The following is a 19809-nucleotide window of genomic DNA, read 5'->3' as shown; positions in this document are numbered from 1 at the left end:
ATGGTCATATTGTCCAAAACAGTCTTTGAATATTCAAAAGTATCATTAAAATAATTCCTGATCTAAAGCATATTGATTACCTATTGAAAAATGATAACTAAGAGTCTAAAAATGTACTAAAAATCTTCAACCATTTGACAACACGCCAATAAAACTCTTGCTTTTCTGACTCTGGATCTTCTGCAGCTCAGAAACACACGAGTAGTTCACATGCTGAGCGAGCAGTAATCTGAACCACTTCTGTAACAGGTAAAAGCTCTTATGCAAGTCTCTCCAAGGCTAATGAAGGACAGACCCCTCTCTCGGAAGGTTACACAACCAGCAAATGTTAAACAAACATCAACACGCTATTGAGTTTCTTCCATTTTTCTAATCGTGCATCTTTGCAGATTTTTTACATTTACATTTTTTATGTCGTCCACACGTAATCAAGTTCCATCCAGAGTCCACGTGTTTTTGCCGGGGCAGCGACTGTACTGGGACATGCAAACAAATACAATTCCCAGAGGTTTATTTTTAGCATGTGGTGGAAAAGGCCTAAATCACACTGTTGTTTTTGCCCGAAATACAATCAGAGTTTTCCCGATGATTGGCACAGCAGTTAGTGGCCTGGCCCGGACTTTTTTTTTAGATGGTCACTCACCGTGGGAAAATTTTGTATAATGCTTTGATTTATTCTCAGCAATAGAGTAGTTGATTTATAGTTTCCTTCAGAAAACTAAGATCCGACATGGGATATTAGAACATTTGATTTAGTTAGTTGGACCAGATTTTCCTAAAGCTTTTTTCATGAATTCCATCTTTCCTCCAAGATGCTAAAGAGCGGTGAAAAGTGTGGTCAGAGGGCTGTATGTGGCATTTTTCAATTGGAAAATCTTAAAGCAAGCAAAACCCCATTGAAAACCAATGTTAAAAAACAATAGGGTCTTCAGTCCTGCTGCCAATCTAAAGGTTTCCTTTTCTTTTTTTAATGGTAGCTTAAAAAAATAGTTGCTGTATTTCAGCCATGATGGAAATGAATGCAACAACCGTCTCCTACCAAATGCCATAAAGCAGTCAGATGGTCACATGTACGCATATGGCACAAAAGTGTGTACGTCCCAATCGATACATTGAATTTTTTCAGATATTTTTACAAAAAGCATAAAAATAAATTAAACCGTCTTCGAACCACAGGAGTAAAGCAGGTGGTCACAAATGTAGAAAATTCACAAAAGTGTATGCACTTCCCCAATTCTATACTTCAATCTTTTAAATTTTTATAAAAAGATACAAATGAATGAAAGAGCCGTCTCCAACCCAAAAAGCAGTTGGGTGGTCACATGGGTCGACATAGACCCGTAGAAAACCAAAGTGTGCCCCCCCCCCGAATATATACCTTAACTGTATACATTTTTATTAATTGATTGAAATGAATGAAAGAGCCGTCTCCAACACAGTGCTGTAGAGCAGTCTGGTGGTCACATGGGTGGCTACACGTAACTTGTAGAAAACAAAAGTGTATGCCCCCTATCTATCCTTTAATTTTGGAAAGTTTGTAACAATATAGAAATGAATGAAACAACCGTCTCCCACCCAATGAAGTAAAGGAGTTGGGCGGTCACATGGGTAGCCACCTGTACTGGTAGAACTCAAAAAGTGTGCCCCCGACTCTTAACTTTAATTTAATACATCTCCTAACAGGATCGAAATGAATGAAAGATCCGTCTCCAACCCAATCCGATAAGCAGTTGGGAGGTCACATGGCTCGACCTGTAGAAAACAAAAGTGCCCCACTTCCTTATTTAACTACCTTATCTATACCTTAACTGTTTACATTTTTATTAATTGATTGAAATGAATGAAAGTACGGTCTAGAACACAGTGCTGTAGAAGCAGTATGATGGTCACATGGGTGGCTACACGTAACCCGTAGAAACAAAAGTTGATTCCCCCTATCTATCCTTTAATTTTGTAACAAGATGGAAATGAATGAAACAACCGTCTCCAACCAATTGCCTTAAATCATTTGGATGGTCACATGGGTAGCCATCTGTACCGGTATAACTCAATAGTGTGCCCACCCACTCTTTACTTCAATTTTTTTGATAGAAATGAATGAAAGAGCCGTCTCCAACCCGATGTCATTAAGCAGTTGGGAGGTTACATTGGTGGCTACACGTACCCGTAGAACAAAAAAGTGTGATATATTTTGACTTAAAGTGCCATTAAACACATCTCCATATCAGCCCTTTCTATGGCATCGATGAACATCTCCGGGGCGTACCTTGGTGAGGTCGTGGTACCTCCTCTGCTGATCGGGTCGAGCGCCGGCGCCGACAGAGGAGGCCGACGACATCTTGTGGATGAGCGAGGCGGCTTTAGGCCCCCGGAGTCTGAGCCGGTGGGCCTGAGCTGGCACCAGCGACCCAGTCTGAGTCAGCTTGGACTGGAAGAGCTGCTGCAGTAAAACGTTCTCACTTGCTGTCGGGCACAAAACAAAAGTGTTAAAAGAAGTGAGCAGATTGGAGTAGAGAGGAGGGAAAAAATGAAAGAATGTGAAGTTTGGTAAACATGGTACATGTAGTCCAGGGCTGTGTCTCAAATCGCATACTAGCGTACTAAAAGTAAGTATTTTTAGTGCGTTAGTGCGTCTCAATTCTTAGTATGCGAAATTAAGTGCGCCATGCACACTAAATTGGCGTACTAACACACCCACAAAACTGAGCATGGTTCGATGGACACTAAACACACTAAACAGCCGCCATCTTAGTGACGTTTTAAACGGAAGTTACATCATATATAAATGCATATATATACATATACTTACAGGTGCATTTTCAGCAGCAGTAAGAGGATAAACACGTCTTCGCTGCTGATACCAGCTTAAATATCTCTTGATTATTTAGATTCTCATATTGTTTCTTTATATCTTTTTCCAAACTTGCAAAACGTGCTGCCAGCAGGTGGCGATAGCGTTCAAACAGCTGGTTGAAACATCGTTAAATAGAAGAAGAAGAAGAAGCTGTCATGTGATTTCCGGTTAGTGTGTAGCAGCAGTGTTTGATTTGAGACATACTGTCTGTGGAGAATTTGCGTACTAGTTAGTACGTACACTAAACTGATGCATACTAACTTCTAGTATACTAAGAGTAGTATGCGATTTGAGACACAGCACAGGACAACAATGGAGGAGGAGCAGGAGCACATGTGTTCTGGACGGCGAGTCCTGGAGGCGCAAAAAAAACAATTACCTTTGAATGAATTAAAGACTTAACGACGCACTAATGATAATTTTCTTAGGATCCGAAACAATTACCCTGGAAGATCTCTTGATCCCGTCGAAGCTTTAATTGCGTACAGTGACAAGGATCGGAACAGTACATCGCCTTTCGCTGAACATCGACAACATAATAGGTTGTCAATAAGTATGCGTGTCAGGGTTGGATTTTTTAAGTGCGGTCATTACACGCATCCGATTTCACTCAAAAGAACAGTCATCGTCCTCACCGGTATCAAGAGCTGACGAGAAATCAATGCCAAGTCACACGTGAGCGTTTGGTTGACTAAATACAATCCATCTTTGGCACTTGTTCCGTCTCTGGATCTACCTTACTACTACACTGAAGTAGGTCCACCTGGCCTGCACTCTCTTGTTCGCTCTCCTAACTTTCTCGTTTTCTCTCTTGGCTGCATATAGTTCTACCAAGTTATGCAGGTTAAAAGGATGATTTTCAACATAAGTAGAATAATCTGTCCATTAAAATAAATTACAATCAAGTTTTTTGGGGGATTTTTTATGTTTCTATAGTCAAAAGAAGATATTTGTTTGTTATTTTTTGTTTTAGGAATAACCATTTTAATATTCAGAAATGTATTTTTTTTGTTCAACTTATACTAAAAGTAAGTTTCAATGTATTAAAACGCCTTTTTTTTTAACCTTGTTTAGATTTAAGTTAAAACATCTGGGGCTTCATGCACTAAGAAGTTCGTAGATCTTCTACTAAATATGTCTGGAAACTGATATCCAGAAGATGGCTCTGCACAAAATCTTTCGGATGTACTGTATGAATATGTGAATTTAGGCACTTTTCCTTCGAACATCCCAATCGACATAGAATTAATCGCAGACTGGTTCGTCCCTTTCCACGCCCTCTTTTACATATGCAAATCATATTTAAATGAGCCAAAGTAAAAGGTGGCAAAGCATGTTTTTTGTGCGTAAAACCCCTTAGTACGTAAGGCCCCAGATAAATATAAAATAAAACATAAAATAATTTCCTTTGACAAGTTATCTTGAAACGAAGTCAGTCTTAAAATACCACTTTTGGTTTGGATAAAGCTTTATTAATCAACTTAAAAACTGGTATTTACAATATAATAAATAATTAAACCTTTTTCTTTGAATACATTGTATCTTATTAATAGTTAATTGAATCTAATAGGAAGTAATACATAGTTTTCAATAGTTAAAACACTCAAGAATTCTTTCTACTTCGACTCAGGACAAGTTTTTGCAGCGCAGACCTCTCGGGCCAGTGACTCAGATCAAGACATTATGAGTCACTTTAGTCACTTTTTAAATGCTTGTTCAGTTAACTGGGTGGAACACACAAGGCCAGATTAGTGCCTTCAGCTTTCGGTCATGCAGGCCACTTTGCCAAAACTACACTTTTCCCAGACTCAACAGAGCAGCCAGACAGAGCCGTGAAGTCAGCGCTAGAACAGAGGAAGCTATTGAAGGAACAACCATAAAGGTTATTTCAAACATTTCTAGCAGCCATGAAACATTAAAAAAAAAAAACGTCTGCCACGGCTTCTTTATCCGGGACGACACCTCAATCTATTTCTATGGAGTTCAATTTCATGGTAGATCGGTTGCAACACATATGTGCTTTCCTGGATTTAGATAAAAAATATTTGCATCTGCTGCATTAAAATCAGAAGACGCTAATTCCATGGGCACCACTGGGAGTTCTGGCGATAGATAAATGTACTTTCATTTGACATTATTGCTGTTTTTTTTTTTTTTTAATTGCTACCAGGCAGGGGCAACACATTGTTTACACCGTGCGTCAGTGTGAATCGCCGTCGGCCCGGTCGGTGTGTGAGGGACAACAGCCAAGTGTGAATGAAGGTCTAGCCGTTAGAAGATTAGCCTCATCATGGAAATTACAGCAATTAGGCCGCTGGACGCACAGCTTGCCTGGCGAGTCGCACAACGACCGGCTGTGTCCGACACACACCGCGGCGCCCCTACATCTGGCAGCGGCGCATCACAATATGTACACAGAGACGCCGCTGTGCGCCACGATGAAACGCACAAAATGCAAAAAAGGCGCGAGACAAAGGGCGGGTTTGAGCGCGTAGACAAGGGAGCGTCTTTGTGATTCACCCGATTGGACGTCGTGACGAGACACATGCTTGTTGTTACGGTTTCGAGGACTTACACTTCATGGTAAACAAGAGGGTCTGAGGAAGGGAGTCCTTGTTCCGGGCGATCGACCCGCTTAGGTCGTAGGAAATCTGACGAACAAAAGACATTTTTAATCAAACGACAACAACTTATTAAGACGCAAGCTAGCAGTTGTTAATCTACTTTTACAAGCGACAAAATACATATTTTCAAGATTCCCGTATTAGTACACAAGTATTTAGATCTCCTTTCAAGTAAAACTCTGTAATTGGATTTAATATGAGTCACAATTGTCCTAGCAAGTCCAGGAAAATGTAAAAATGAGACCTGAATTACTTCAAATAACCTGAAAAAAACTTTTAAAGGTAGTTTATTTGTAAAAACAGGAAAAAACACTAGAATAGAGATGATTTTTAAATTGTATTTTTTAACTTTAATCTTCGAATATATCCCGTGTTATAAGTCTTGTTAAAGAAAATCGGTTCTAAAATAAGCAAACCTCTGCCCTTGCAAGAATACATTGTACCTTATTAATAGTTAATTGAATTTTGATATTTATTGTAAAATCTAGATAGATAAATAGATACAATTTATTGATCCCTCTGGAGATCTCTTTCGGGAAATTGTTTTTCCAGCTCACAGCAACACAGACGATAGATTCATAAAACAGTGCAATAAAAATAAAGTGCAGGATACAACACAGGATACAAAGAGTAACATGGAATAGAATAATCTTTTCACTCCACACAGTCCCTGAGTCTATTAGCGTTGCATCTGGACTATTACTATTTAGCATCACTGTAGCATCACTGTTCTATTACTGTAGCATCACCAATTTTACCCCAAAGGAATATTTATTTAGTATAAACAAGCAATCATGCTTTATCTTGTAGTGGTATCTAAAAAAGATGATCCTTTTCTGAATTTGTCAAGTGAATATACAATTGAATTAAGAGAAAATATGTGAACAAAAAATATAATTATAAGTTATAATATGAGGTAAACATTTTAATAGAGTTTAGTTCTTACAGGGTAGAAATACAAAAACGTTTAAAAGATTTATGTGTATGAAGTAACGTCCAGCAATATGACGGTGAAGTTTGAGCTAGCACTGTGTTTACTATCTGATGCTAGCTAGCGCAAGTTTGCTGTAGCCTTATTCTTTTACTTTTATTTCTATTCTAGTATTTATCTATTAGTTCAGTTCAGTTGAATTAAGACCAGAAAGCTTAGTTTTGGAGTTGGATTGAAAACATCTTTGCAGCTCTTAATATTAATATTAGAAAATCTGCAGTGAACCAGTACTAGCTACAATTAGCTAATGAACAAACGCTAAGGTAGGTCGAACAAAAATCATTTCATTGTCAGATAGTAAGTAAGAAAACAAAATATAAACCATATTTCCCTCAAATTAATCAAAGTTTACCATTTTTAGATGCATTTAATTGACAAAGGTCGTTTGGACCTTCAATAGCAAGCGTTGTGGACTTAAAATATTTCATTTTAAGTGCAAAATTTTCAATTGGATGCGATTCTTTCCCTCACGGGATTGATCCCTAAACTTGAATCTGTATTTAATACCAACCAGAAGAAGGTTTATAGCTACGTAACCTCATCGAAGGCTGGAAATCCTTCAGAAAACTTCTTCTTAATTCTTTTTTTATAAAGTCATTTCAAAGCGCTCTCGCTTTTGTTCAACAACTCTTTGTCCAACCATCCGTCATATCCCATCGTAATTCAATAAACTCAAAGGAAAGTTAAGCCGCGCTACTGTTTTCAGTCGCCATTGAAAATAAAGGATTTTTTTTAATTAACCATCTCCAGAGATATATATTGACCTTTCCTTTTGAAGGAAGTTAAACCTGAAGTGAGTCACAGGAAAAGGGTTCATTGTCAACCTTTTCAAATAGTTTTCCAAAGACAATGAAGTTTAATAAGGTATCAAGATATGAAAGACGGTTGTTTTATATGAATAATAATAATGTGCGTGATGTAGAAGTTGATGGAATATATTCAATACTTAATTAGGTAATTATGAATATTAATCGTCTTTTTATCTGATACTTTTAGATTACGCGTTAGGGTCAATGGAAAAGTTTTCGGTCAAGATCAATTGAGAGTAATGTACTATGGATCTTGAATGATTAATAGCCAAACAATAAAAAACAAGTTAGTTGTCATCATTTTTGGATGTTTTCTTCCTAATTAATGTACTTTTTATTATTTTATTTTTATTATACTTTTATTTTGTTGTATTATTTAACTATTTTTGGTATAATTAATATTTTTGGTTCAAGTTTATACCAAAAATATTATTTTTAAATGAATTTTCAGATTTAACCCAAGTATCTCAATTCTAAATTCACCTACGGTTCAAGCTTTGACTGATGCAGTACATTTTGAGTTACGTTTTTTGACTGAAGCAGTGCATTTCGAGACTAGTATGTTGAGTTAAGTTGTTCGACTGATGCAGTGCATTTTGGTTCTAGTATTATGAGTTAAGTTTTTCGACTGATGCAGTGCATTTCAAGAATAGTATTATGAGTTAAGTTTTTTGTCTGATGCAGTGCATTTCGAGACTAGTATTATGAATTAAGTTGTTCGACTGATGCAGTGTATTTCGGAGATAGTATTTTGAGTAAAGTTTTTCGACTGATTCAGTGCATTTAGGATCTAGTACTATGAGTTAAGTTGTTCGTCTGATGCAGTGCATTTCGAGACTAGTATTATGAGTTAAGTTTCTTGACTGATTCAGCGCGTTTTAGCACTAGTATTTTGAGTAAAGATGTTCGACTGATGCAGTGCATTTTGGGAATAGTATTTTGAGTTAAGATTCTCGACTGATGCAGTACATTTTGGGACTAGTATTTTGAGTTAAGTTTTTCCTAGTTTCTTTCCGACAGAATCTCCTGGACGCGAGGAAACATACCTGTCCAGTGTAGTGGCTGACGGTGAAGGTCGGGCCCTGGTCCTTGGGCGGAGGGTTCCCGTTGCCGTCCTTGGTGGTGAAGGAGAAGCCGAGGCTCGGGCCGGAGTCGAACTGAGACGACAGCCTCTTGCAGAGGCTCTGCTCCGCCGACCGGAGGCTCTGGCTCTCTTCATCCAACATGCTCAGCAGACCGTGAGGCTTCTGAGGGAGGGTCACAAAACAAACATTGTCATTTTTTTTTTTTTTGCAAAGCGTTTGACAGGGGTCATAAATATTTCAGGCTGACCCCCCCCCACCACCACCCCGGGGGCGAAGTTAAGACATCATGGGTTCTTTCACTACGTTTTTCTGCCTCTTGACCTTGACCTTGACACCGCCTCCCTCAGAGTAAACATGCATCTCTATTGTTGCTCGCATCATTACCTGACAATCAAACTCAAAGCATAACACTAAGATGGATCGGGTGTCACCTCAGGTGTGATATTGATTCGAACCGGAACACCTTCCTGTCTAACGTGACACTGAGGTGAGTCGCCCTCAAACATATCAAGACAAGAACCGAGGCGGGTTAATGTTACGTAACAAAATGGTTAGATTACTGGGTCGGTCGTCAACAATACCATCAGGAAGAAGTCCAGTGCCGCCGGCGGGTTGCCGGGGGACGCGGGGGTCTCCATGGCGATGCCCTCCTGCAGGCACTCGGCCTGCTCCTGCTGGAACAGCACCTCGGATACAAATTGCCGAAGTCGCTCCGTGGTCATGTTCACGCACAACTGGAACCAACACAGAAACACATACTTGGACTCAAGATGCAGACGAGGAGAAAAAAAAATCAAGCCAATAGTGATGAATGTGAAGTGCATGATGGGATATTCGCTGGACTTTTAGGGGATATATCAACCAGTTACAAAAACAATATTAACAGAATTAATTCATTAATAATATCTCATATATTTAGGTGACCCAACTAATTTGGTATAAAAAAAAATTATAGATATATTATAGAATATTTTTTTTATTTTTTATTTTCAAACTATTAAAGTGGAGCTAAATTGGGGATCCTGTGTCCTCGAACTTGGACCATGACACACAATATTTTTTTGTACCTTTTTTCCGCAATATCTCAACATTTTCTCGAGTTACTGAAATGTTACGACGGTTTCATTGATGATACAAAGGCAGCAAAAGACTTCTATAGCAGCTCGAAGTGATGGGTTGATGAGTACTCATGATACAGTTGAGGTATCACGATACAGTGTCTTCATTCTGTAACTCTGTCTGTTTAATAATATTTATACTACTAGTTCAATGGCTGAGAGTGCCATCTAGTGGCCTTTCAAAGTGTATCACGATACAGCGTCAGCTGCGTCATGAAGCCTCATCAACTCATCACTAGGAGCTACCAAACTTTGAAACAGTTTTTGATTTGAATTTTCAGAAAGAAACCCCCATGTACTACAGATGGGTTCATGGTGCTTCATGAGGCAGCTGATGCTGTATCGTGATACACTTTTAAAAGCCACTAGATGGAAAAATTATGCCAGGTTTAGTAGATTGTACAAGGTTATAAAACAGAGAGTGACATCTAGTAGTGTATCAAAGTTAAGACACTGTATCATGATACAAGTGATGCTGTATCACAAGGCCTCATCAACCTATTAATACAATGAACTGTATTAACAATCTAAAAAAAAAGACACACACAGAGTAAAAAATAAATAAAATAATAGTTATTAGCCAGAAATACTTTCTTTGTTTTCTAAACAGAAAGTATTAGTATAGTCCTGCACTCCAGACTACCACTACTACACCTCACGGTTTCACATAAATACATGTATCTTGAAATATTATTAATAATTTAAGTTTTTCTTGTTCTTTTCCACAAACTTTGGTCATTTATCAGCCTATAAATACAGGTTAAATTTGGCAAAATGGCCCATTGATTAAAAAAATGGTTCTTAAATTAGTTTTAAAATGTTGTTTATTAGTATTGGTTGATGATGCCTCATGAAACCGTGTTGTAGTGTATCTTGAAACATTGACTTTTATTTTTTTTTTAAAGGTCACTAGATAGTGTTCGTTGTTTTATAATCTTTGACTCTAAACTACGAACTCAATGAACCGTGGCATCATTTTTCACAGTAAGAGAAAAATCTAGTGGCCTTTAAAAATTAAAACACTGTATCATGATACAGTGTCAATCCATCACTATTGTTTATCCAATTTCCGCTAAAACTTTGATTGAAACTTGTTCAAAAGCACCGAAAGAACAACTTTTTATCGTCACAGCGATATTTCTGGACGCACGAGGATGTGTTGAAGTCAACTGCGAGTATTCGAGTGTGTACTACGCTATCAAAACAACAACGTAGGAGTCACTGTCAAAGTGACAGAGCGCTGAACTCCAACTCAGCCTCTCGTTCTTCGCATCAATTAGCGTTCGTTCCTCCTTTTGTCTTCACGCTCGGCACGTCTGCTTCCAGCCGAGGTCCCAGCAGGTGGTTGATTGAGTTGAGCTCATTAGCAAAGTGCTGAGCAGGTACAACACACGCCCTCGTCGCCTCCCGACGTTACACACAAACACTTATTAACAAGCTCTAATGACCGTGATCATGTGGCGCGTGTGAAGTGAGCGCGGATGTGTCAGCGTGTGAGGTTTTTTTTTTGTTTTTTTTACGCTTGTCGTTGGTGTAAACATGGTTGTGGTGAACTTGTTTGTCTAGTCGCCGAGGCTCTTTCGTTTATGAGGTTGTATGAGGTAGAGTAGGCGGAGTCGACGCCGGCCCTGGAATTAAATCCAATTAAACTGTCATGAAGTAAACAATGATAATGATAATACAATTTAAAATATTCCTTGACCCAATTAAGGGAAACAAAAATAATAGTAAATATAAAAAAAAATAATATTAATTTGGTTATAATGGGGAGCTGGGATGCTGCGTTGCGGCCTACTCCCATCAGTTACCATGTGAATGGGTGTATCACTAAACAATTAGAGATATTATTGAAGTATATCAGTGTTATCAGAATATTGAATGGTTGAATATTTCAATTGTTGAATTTTTTATAAAAATGTTGTTGGTGGTTTTTTTTGGGGGGGGGGGCGGCTCATGGTAATAAATAAATTCAACGATCTGTATAATAAAAGGGCGAATTTGTTGCATGTTCTTTTCTGATAATTCATTTTCAATTAGAAAATTTTCCAAGAATCATTCAACACACAGCGTTTTGAGATTTAAACTAAAATAATAAGATTTTTTTTGTTTTATACCTGTAGCCTTCTAATAGTATGATAGGGCGACAAGATAATAGTAAACTGGTATATTAATTTTTTCGGAAGCAATTTAGAAAGCAATTGTATTTTTTTTTTAAAAAGACACATTTACATTTCATTTATTTTTTAATTACTGGAATTAGAATATCAAACTCAATGTGTAATTATTTTCGAATTCTTAATTCAATTATTATTTATTATTTATTATTTATTATTTATTATTTATTATTTATTATTTATTATTTATTATTTATTATTTATTATTTATTATTTATAAACTCAGTCTTTTATTCAACTCAATGATCCAGTTAAAACAAATTCAACCTTTGAAAATAAAAAAATAGGAAATTAAATTATTAAAAATAAAAAAAACATAATAATAACAATTAATGCCATTGAAACATATGCTGAAACATATGTAAAAAAAAAGGGAAAAAAAAACAAACAAAACAAAATTTTATTTTATTCTATTTAGTTTTTTTGTTTTTTTTCCCCCTTTTTTTACATATGTTTCAGTATATTTTAGACTGTACATAACTTGCATGCCTCTGTGTTCTATCTCTTTGTAACATATTCTGGAGCTGCTGAACCGTGAATTTCTCTAAGGAGATGAATAAAGTATCTATCTATCTAATGCTTGAAAAAACACAGTATTTCAGTATTAGAAGTCCAAATTTCTGACTGTAAATCTCCAACAAACGTGTCGAGACATTTTTCGTGTGCAGTTAACAGTAGCTTGAATAGTCTTTGTTAGTCAAACGACCTTGACTCTGACATTTAGATTGTTCCGTTTTCTTCAAAATGGTTCAAAGGCAAGTTAGGAGTTAAAAAAAACACTCTTCCCCTCCATCAATCCTTTTACACCATCATTCAAAAAAAATGTCTCGTTCAGCATTTACACGACGTACGAAAAAAAAAGCATCAAGAAGGTGTCCGCGGGGGAAAAGATTTACGTCGTGAAAAAAGGAGATGTTCTTCTTGTCGTCATGGATGTAAGTGATATACATACGAACGCACAGAAGCTCCGACAACGGAGAAGTCTATTAGCGGCTCATGCTTGATGAGCACTCGACGGATTTACGGCCCGTAACAGGTGAGCTCTAGGTGTGTGACTAAGTATACACTTTGCATATAACAAGGCACACGTCCATAAATCAAGTGCAGCGCGGTGAAGTGATGTGCATCTGCGGAGTGACGCGCTCGACAGTTGAGTGACAGTGTCAACAAAGAGGAAGCGAAGACGAGAGTGAACAAAAAAAACAAGCCACTGACGAGACGCTCGAGTCAGAATCTCAACGACCTTTGTGCAGAAATCTTCTTGAATCGACTCGCATTCAGTCGCAGTTGTTGTTTATTTTTAATAGACTTTTGTCATGTTTTACTTGTTATTTATCTGACTTATATCATCGCAGACTAATATATACTTAGAAACTCTTCATTTAACCATGACAAGTATCATTTTACAGTCAAAACTCGATTGTTTTTTTTATTTAAATGAAGTTTTTGTTTTTTTTAGACTCAACTCAATAGTATCTATAGTTTCAGGTTGAATTTTCTTTCTTCAATAACATAATTAAAGACTTTGAATATTTTCTAAAATCATCAAAAACATTTTTACACATAGAGTTTAACATTCTAATTCCCATAATACAATAAATACATTGTCTGAATTCAATAGTTTTTCATTTGTAGCATTTTAAATTCAATATAAATAAATGTTGGGGTAATAGTGCTTTATTACCAGACGTATACAATCGAACACTGAGCCATTCACTCTAACTTTTGAATTTCACACAAACTTCGGAGCTTCTATGTCGTCACATGATCGCCTGGGCATCACGTGATTGGCTTAAAGTTCGATCAAGTAGCTCGGTGCTCTTTTGCTAATGTCTGTTGGCGCTATAATACAATATTTTTAAATAGATTGATTTAAAAGTCTACAAATTAAAAAAAAAAAATGGAATTAGGAAAATGTATTTTTTCGGAATATTGTAAATAAAATATCAAACTCAATGTGTAAAAATGTTTTAAAAAAAAAAACAACACAAAAAACGAATTAAACTTTGCAATATAAAAAATATTGAATTCAATTTTATAAAAAAAAAGTTTACTAAGGAACACTTGAAACATGAACATGAAACCTGATATACTTTCATATGTTTCTGACCTCAACACGGCCAAACTGGCTTCTACTAGAGTCCCTGAGTCTATTAGTGTTGCATCTGGGGAGGAGCATTCGTCATTTTGAACACTTGTACGATTGTTTTGACAGCCTCGATTTGGACGGCTGAACCACCGATTGCAACTCACTAAGATGTGTCCGTGTGTTAGTAAGAGATTGAAATATCTATCTTCACTATCACATGCGTCACTGTGGCATATATTCACACGGAAACACAAGAGTTCAGATTCTTCGTTCGTTGGTTGACAATGAGCCAAATACAGAATGCGATTTGATTTATTTGTGCATTTTTCCCACAAGCCGACTTGTGATGATCAGTGTGGAAATTCTTTTCGAATTCTTTAGCGTGAGGAAACCACAAGAGACTCTTAATTCTGTTTTAACCTTGTTTGTTCTGATTTATAACTGCTTACATTGTTTCTGTGTTTCAAAAAAAAAGTCCCTTTTCATAAGGAATCCTTGTGTTTCCTACACAAATAAAACATTTCTTTGAAGTCTGACCTTTAACCTCAGCTGACGTACTAAATATCCTATTAATTAATTATTAACTGTGTTCATTCATGAGTTGGAGAAGTATTTTATTAAATGTTCATGTAATAGGAAGATTTTCTCTTCATGTAAGACGTTTTTTTTCTTTCTATTACACAACCAGAACACGTTGGAATACAGACCTAAATGAGTATTTTGCAATGGGATTATGACGCGGGTGTTGTTTCTTCTGAATGAGTGTGGGCGACTCATTCTGAAAAACAGAGGCTCCCTCTCTCGCCGGAGTGATCAAGTCACGCTTACATAAAGGGAATTGTTGTAAACAGCGGAGAACAAAGGGCAACATTGTGTGACCCACAAGGTCGTCTGAGAACAACAGGAAAAAAAAAAAAAATTTCAAAGCTGCGAGTGCATCGGAACAACCTCCAGCGTGTTATCGACCGGATGAAAATGATGTTTGGAAAAACATTTACGACGAGCGTGGTTGGAGGGAAAAGAACGACCCCTGAACTCTCACCTGCTCGTATTCGTTCTTATGAAATTCCTCGAACCCGAATATGTCCAGGACTGCGATCTCCAAGGCGGGGTCACTGTGGACAAGACAGGAGTTTTTGTTATTTATGACACACAGTTTGGACATTTTTTTTTTTACGACATCCTGAGTGAAGTGTAGACAAAGGACGAGTACAAACAGGAGATAAAAAAAAAAACGTGGTTGTATTCTCGGAGATAAGACTTTACAGCTTCAATAACACCTGATCCTCCGTTGTGTGTTTGTGTGTAAACGCGAGGCCTTCACACCAACCTTCACGTCAGATTATTCTTCAACGCCTTCAACAGTTCAGCCTTAAACACATGTAGCTTGAAGTCAACATTACATTGTTGTTGTCACAGATGTCTCGAGCCTCAGGCCCCGGTTTTCATTTACGACCATAAAAAATGTCCCACGGTTGACCCTGTTGTAAATACTTACAACTTCCTGTCTGTGTAAATGCTGGGTGACCTTTCCATGTTTGTGAGATTCTTATCAGATGAAAAAAAACGTTGAATTAACTTTATTACTTTAGTGCTTCAAGTGATTCCATGAAACCCTTTCAAAATATGCCAAATATATAATTAAACGGAACAAAATGTCAATGTTGTAAATTAGCAGACATGTGATTTAATGTCATTGTAGAAATAACAATTTTCATTTAAGTCATTTGAAAACAGAACATGGAGAATTTTAATAAAATATTGTGAATTTGTTCCTTTATTATTCAATAATAGCTGCTTAACATAAGACGCTCAAATAAAAATAAAGAGTAAGTATAAGATAAGATGGTTTCAATCTAAAAAAAATGGCTTCAAATAAGAGTGAAAATATTTTGGATATTTTGGATTGAATAATAACGGAAAACTGTATCAATGACGATAATTTTTTAACTAATATGTTTGATTCAATATATATTTTTAATTTTATTAAAGAAACTTGCTTTAAGTGAATTTTATTTTTTAATTAAAGCAACTTTTTTATATTAAAGAAACCTGCTTTCAGTGAAAATACCTTTTAAATTAAAGCAACCTTTTTAAGTATTTTTTGTTGTTGAATAAACTTGCTTTAAGTGAAAATACTTTTTTAAATTAAAGCCACCTTTTGAATTTTTTCTTTTTTTATTAAACAAACCTGCTTTCAGTGAAAATACTTTTTAAAATTAAAGCCACCTTTTGAATTTTTTTTTTATTAAATAAACTTGCTTTAAGTGAAAATACTTTTTCTATTAAAGCAACGATTTTTTTTAGTTTTTTTTTTATTAAATAAACTTGCTTTGTGTGAACTTATTTTTATAATTAAAGAAACTTCTTTTTATTGAAAATATAGTTTGGATGAAAGGAAACATTTTAATGCGTTTTTTTCCCTCAAAATGATGACTAAAGAGGATTTGAATAAAAATAAAAAACCCTTTCAACTAAGAAAAAAAGCTTTTCTTTTGGTCAAATTTTTTTTGGTTGAAGAATCTTTTTACCTATTATGTTATTTTTGTTTGAAACTACTTTTTTTTTGTATTTTAAAGTTGTGTATTATTGAAGAAACTACTTATGTGATTATAACTGTAGTTTTGATAGAAGCAACTTTTTGTGATTAAAACAACCTTTTTGTGATTAAAACTGTATTTTTGATTAAAACAACCTTTTTTTTGTGTTTAAAAGTGTATTTTCCATTGAAGCAACTGTCTAGTGTTCACGCATCAACACACACCTGAGGCTCTCCTCCTGTCCCTGCAGCTGATCGTTGATGCTGTTGACCAGGAAGCTGAAGAGTCGGCTGTAGACGGCCTTGGCCAGCTGGTCCCTGTGCTGCTGGGACATCTCCACGCTGTGGCGACGAGTGATGACATCACCTGACGACAGGTCAGAGACGTTAAAAGCCAAGTGAGTAAGTAAGTAAGTAATACTTTGAGTACCTTTGAAGTACTGGACGTCAGAGGTGAGGGCGGCGCTCAGATCTTTGGACGACACCTGCAGCAACGCGGCCACTGAAGAACCAGAAGAAATGGAAATTTAAAAAAAACAACAACAACAAGTCTTTAAGATGATGTCAGACGCAGGTGGAGGCTCAGTGCCTGGAAGTGACGTCACTTTAATTGATCAGCTGTATTAGTCAGTGTTCTGAGAACATGTGACTCCCTGTCTCCCCCTGCTGACATCACAGCTCGATGACAACATCCTATTCTTGTCACTCGTGTCACTTGTTTACCGCCTCATGACAGGCAGGGGTCACATGTTGCATGATAATAGAGTCAGACCACATGTGTGTGTATGTGTGTGTGTGTGTGTGTGTGTGAGTGTGTGTGTGTGTGTGTGTTGACGCCATGGTTACCTTTTCAGACTTTTTTAAGGAGGTGCGACTCAAACATGGAGGGCGGCAAAGTAACCTGGTCATGTAACAAGCGACTGACCTCTGTCCAGCAGCTGCAGGTCGGACGGCGAGGACGTCTCGGCGTCCGCGGTGAAGGACAAGTCGCCGACGTGGAGGACGGCGGAGAGCAGCGTGAACATGGACTCCACTTCCTGGAAGACGAGCGGAAGGAAAAAAGATTGAAAACTTGATTTCTATTTTGTTGATGGTCGAATTCAGCATTTTAAATGCTGAAAAACTATATTTTTGAATGAAGTTTGGTCAAGTCGGGGGGGGGGGGTAAAGGTGACCCAGAGACTGCAAAACAAATGTGTTTGAGGTATCCCTTGTGTTATCCCTAGGGCCCGAAAACAAGTGCGTGGTATCCACTGGACCCAGAGACAACACAATACATTATTATTTCTTAATAATTAAATCCAATAATTTGTATTTTGTTAATGTTTTTTTTTTATTGAATTTTCAAAAAAAAAAAATTTATGTATTTTAATTTATAGAAAATAAATATTCATGAACTTTAAATATTATCCGGTGGCAATACTATACCAAAATATTTATATTGAATTCAAAAGGCTACAAATTCAAAATGATTTAACATAGAAAATTTATTTTTGAAATAGAATATTTAGAATATCAGAATCTATGTGTTAAACGAAAATCATTCATATAAAAACAATTAAATGAATTAAATTGTTTATGGTAGCGAGCTGTTCAGGGCATTCACCCGGAGAAGCTGGGATAGTCTCCTGAGGGCCTCAAAAAATGAATAAATAAACAACGTATTAAATTTAAAAAAAAAGTTTTTTTCCTGTATGTTTTCAACAATTCAACAATGGTATTTTTTCATTTAATCTTCTGATGACACTGATTTGAATTACTCAACCAAATGTAATTGTTTCAGCTCATATTCGTGCCCTACATTTACTTTTCTATTTAATAACAAACTTTAGTCAACCTCACGTACAACATCTACGAGCTCAATCACACAGCAAGTATAAGTAGGATTCAGGAAAAGTCAAGAAACGCCTCCATTTTAACGCAATACCATTTTGCGGGAAAACAAATGAGACAATAATAAGTAATAAGTAATGATGAGGCCTCATGATACAGCATATCCTGCATCATGATACAGTGTCTTCATTTTCAAAAGGCCACTAGATGGCACTCTACGTTTGAACATGGTGCCAGATTTTATTGAATTAGTAGATCAGAGCCAAATATTTTTATGAGAGAGTGACATTTAGTGGTCGTTCAAACTGTATCATGATACAGCAAAAGCTGCCTCATGAAGCCTTGTCAACCCCATCACTAGTAATACGCAAAATTTTGTTTTTATTAGTGTAAAAACCTGAAATAAATCCTCAAACTAACTCCATTGAAAAAGCAACACAAACTCCTGCATTCGTTTTTTTTTTTCACTTGGGCATCAACAGCAGTACTTTACTTGCATTCCGACCCTCATTCATCGTGAAAGAATAGTTTCCAACATCTAACCTTCATCTTTGCACTTTCCAGCACCTTTTAGCCACGAGTCGACTCCTTTGTGTCGCTCTATACCTCCTATAATGTCTCTCTACGCCTTCAAGCACTCAAGACTCCTTCTTAAGTTCTTGTGACGCTATTTGTGAGAGTCAACACTTCCTCCGCTTTATAGAACTTGTCTTCACACGTCAACAACTGCTGTATTTTGAAGAGATATTTCCCCTTTTCACAGACGTAGATTTTTGGTAAAAATAAGGTTGATTTAAACCATTTTTTGAGCCTTCAAAAAACAACATTTTACACATTTGAGAACGGTTTTTTTTGCGTTCACATTCTCCGTCTGATATCATACTTAAGTTTTCCGACATTTTCAGAGATGTTGATTTTTGTCCTTTTTTTTGTTTTCGTAGTAAAAATAAGTTGATTTTAACCATTATTTGAGACTACAGAAAACAATATTTTACACATTTGAGCAACAATTATTTGCGTTCACATGGTCCCTCGGATTTCATACTTTAGTATTCTGAACTTATTTTCCATTTTCAGGGACGTTGATTTTTGGCCTTTTCTACAAATTTTCGTAGTAAAAATAGGTTGAGTTCTACCTTTTTTGAGCCTTCAGAAAATAACATTTTACACTTAGGGCAATATGTATTTGTGTTCAAATGGTCCTTTCGGATATCAAACTTTATTTTTCCGACATTATTTCCCATTTTCAGACACGTTGATTACGACGAAAATAAGGTCGATTTTTACGTTTTTAAACTAGTAAAAATAAGTTGATTTTAACCATTATTTGAGACTAAAGAAAACAATATTTTACACATTTGGGCAACAATTAATTGCGCTCACATGGTCCGTCTGATATTGTACTTAAGTTTTCCGACATTATTTTCCATTTTCAGAGACGTTGATATTTGGCCGTTTTTAAAAGTTTTTATAGTAAAAATAAGTTGATTTTAACCATTATTTGAGACTACAAAAAACAATATTTTACACATTTGGGCAACAATTATTTGCGTTTACATGGTCCTTCGGACATCATACTTTAGTTTTCCGACATTATTTCCCATTTTCAGAGACATTGATTTTAGGCTGTTTTCACAAGTTTTCGTGTTAAAAGTAGGTTGATTTTAACCATTTTTTTAAACCTCAAAAAACA

The 19809-nt window shown here is 36.4% G+C and overlaps 1 protein-coding gene across 2 annotated transcripts in view; it reads right to left on the bottom strand.

Moving 5' to 3' along the window:
- Nucleotides 1-19809, bottom strand: part of myo16 (myosin XVI) — a 113190-nt gene that overhangs the window by 39802 nt on the left and 53579 nt on the right. For both annotated transcript variants that reach the window (XM_087803434.1, XM_087803433.1), the window contains 8 exons: nt 17209-17320; nt 16714-16785; nt 16509-16650; nt 14787-14859; nt 8945-9097; nt 8325-8525; nt 5430-5505; nt 2267-2463 (listed from right to left, as the gene is read on the bottom strand). In XM_087803434.1, coding sequence (XP_087659560.1) covers nt 2267-2463; nt 5430-5505; nt 8325-8525; nt 8945-9097; nt 14787-14859; nt 16509-16650; nt 16714-16785; nt 17209-17320 — 1026 coding nt within the window. The remainder of the gene's footprint in view (nt 1-2266; nt 2464-5429; nt 5506-8324; nt 8526-8944; nt 9098-14786; nt 14860-16508; nt 16651-16713; nt 16786-17208; nt 17321-19809) is intronic.

This window comes from Callionymus lyra, chromosome 12 (assembly GCF_982586985.1).
Source record: "Callionymus lyra chromosome 12, fCalLyr1.hap1.1, whole genome shotgun sequence".
Classification (NCBI taxonomy): domain Eukaryota; kingdom Metazoa; phylum Chordata; class Actinopteri; order Syngnathiformes; family Callionymidae; genus Callionymus; species Callionymus lyra.
Note: the sequence above shows the minus strand (reverse complement) of the source record. Positions and strands in the feature narration are given on the sequence as shown.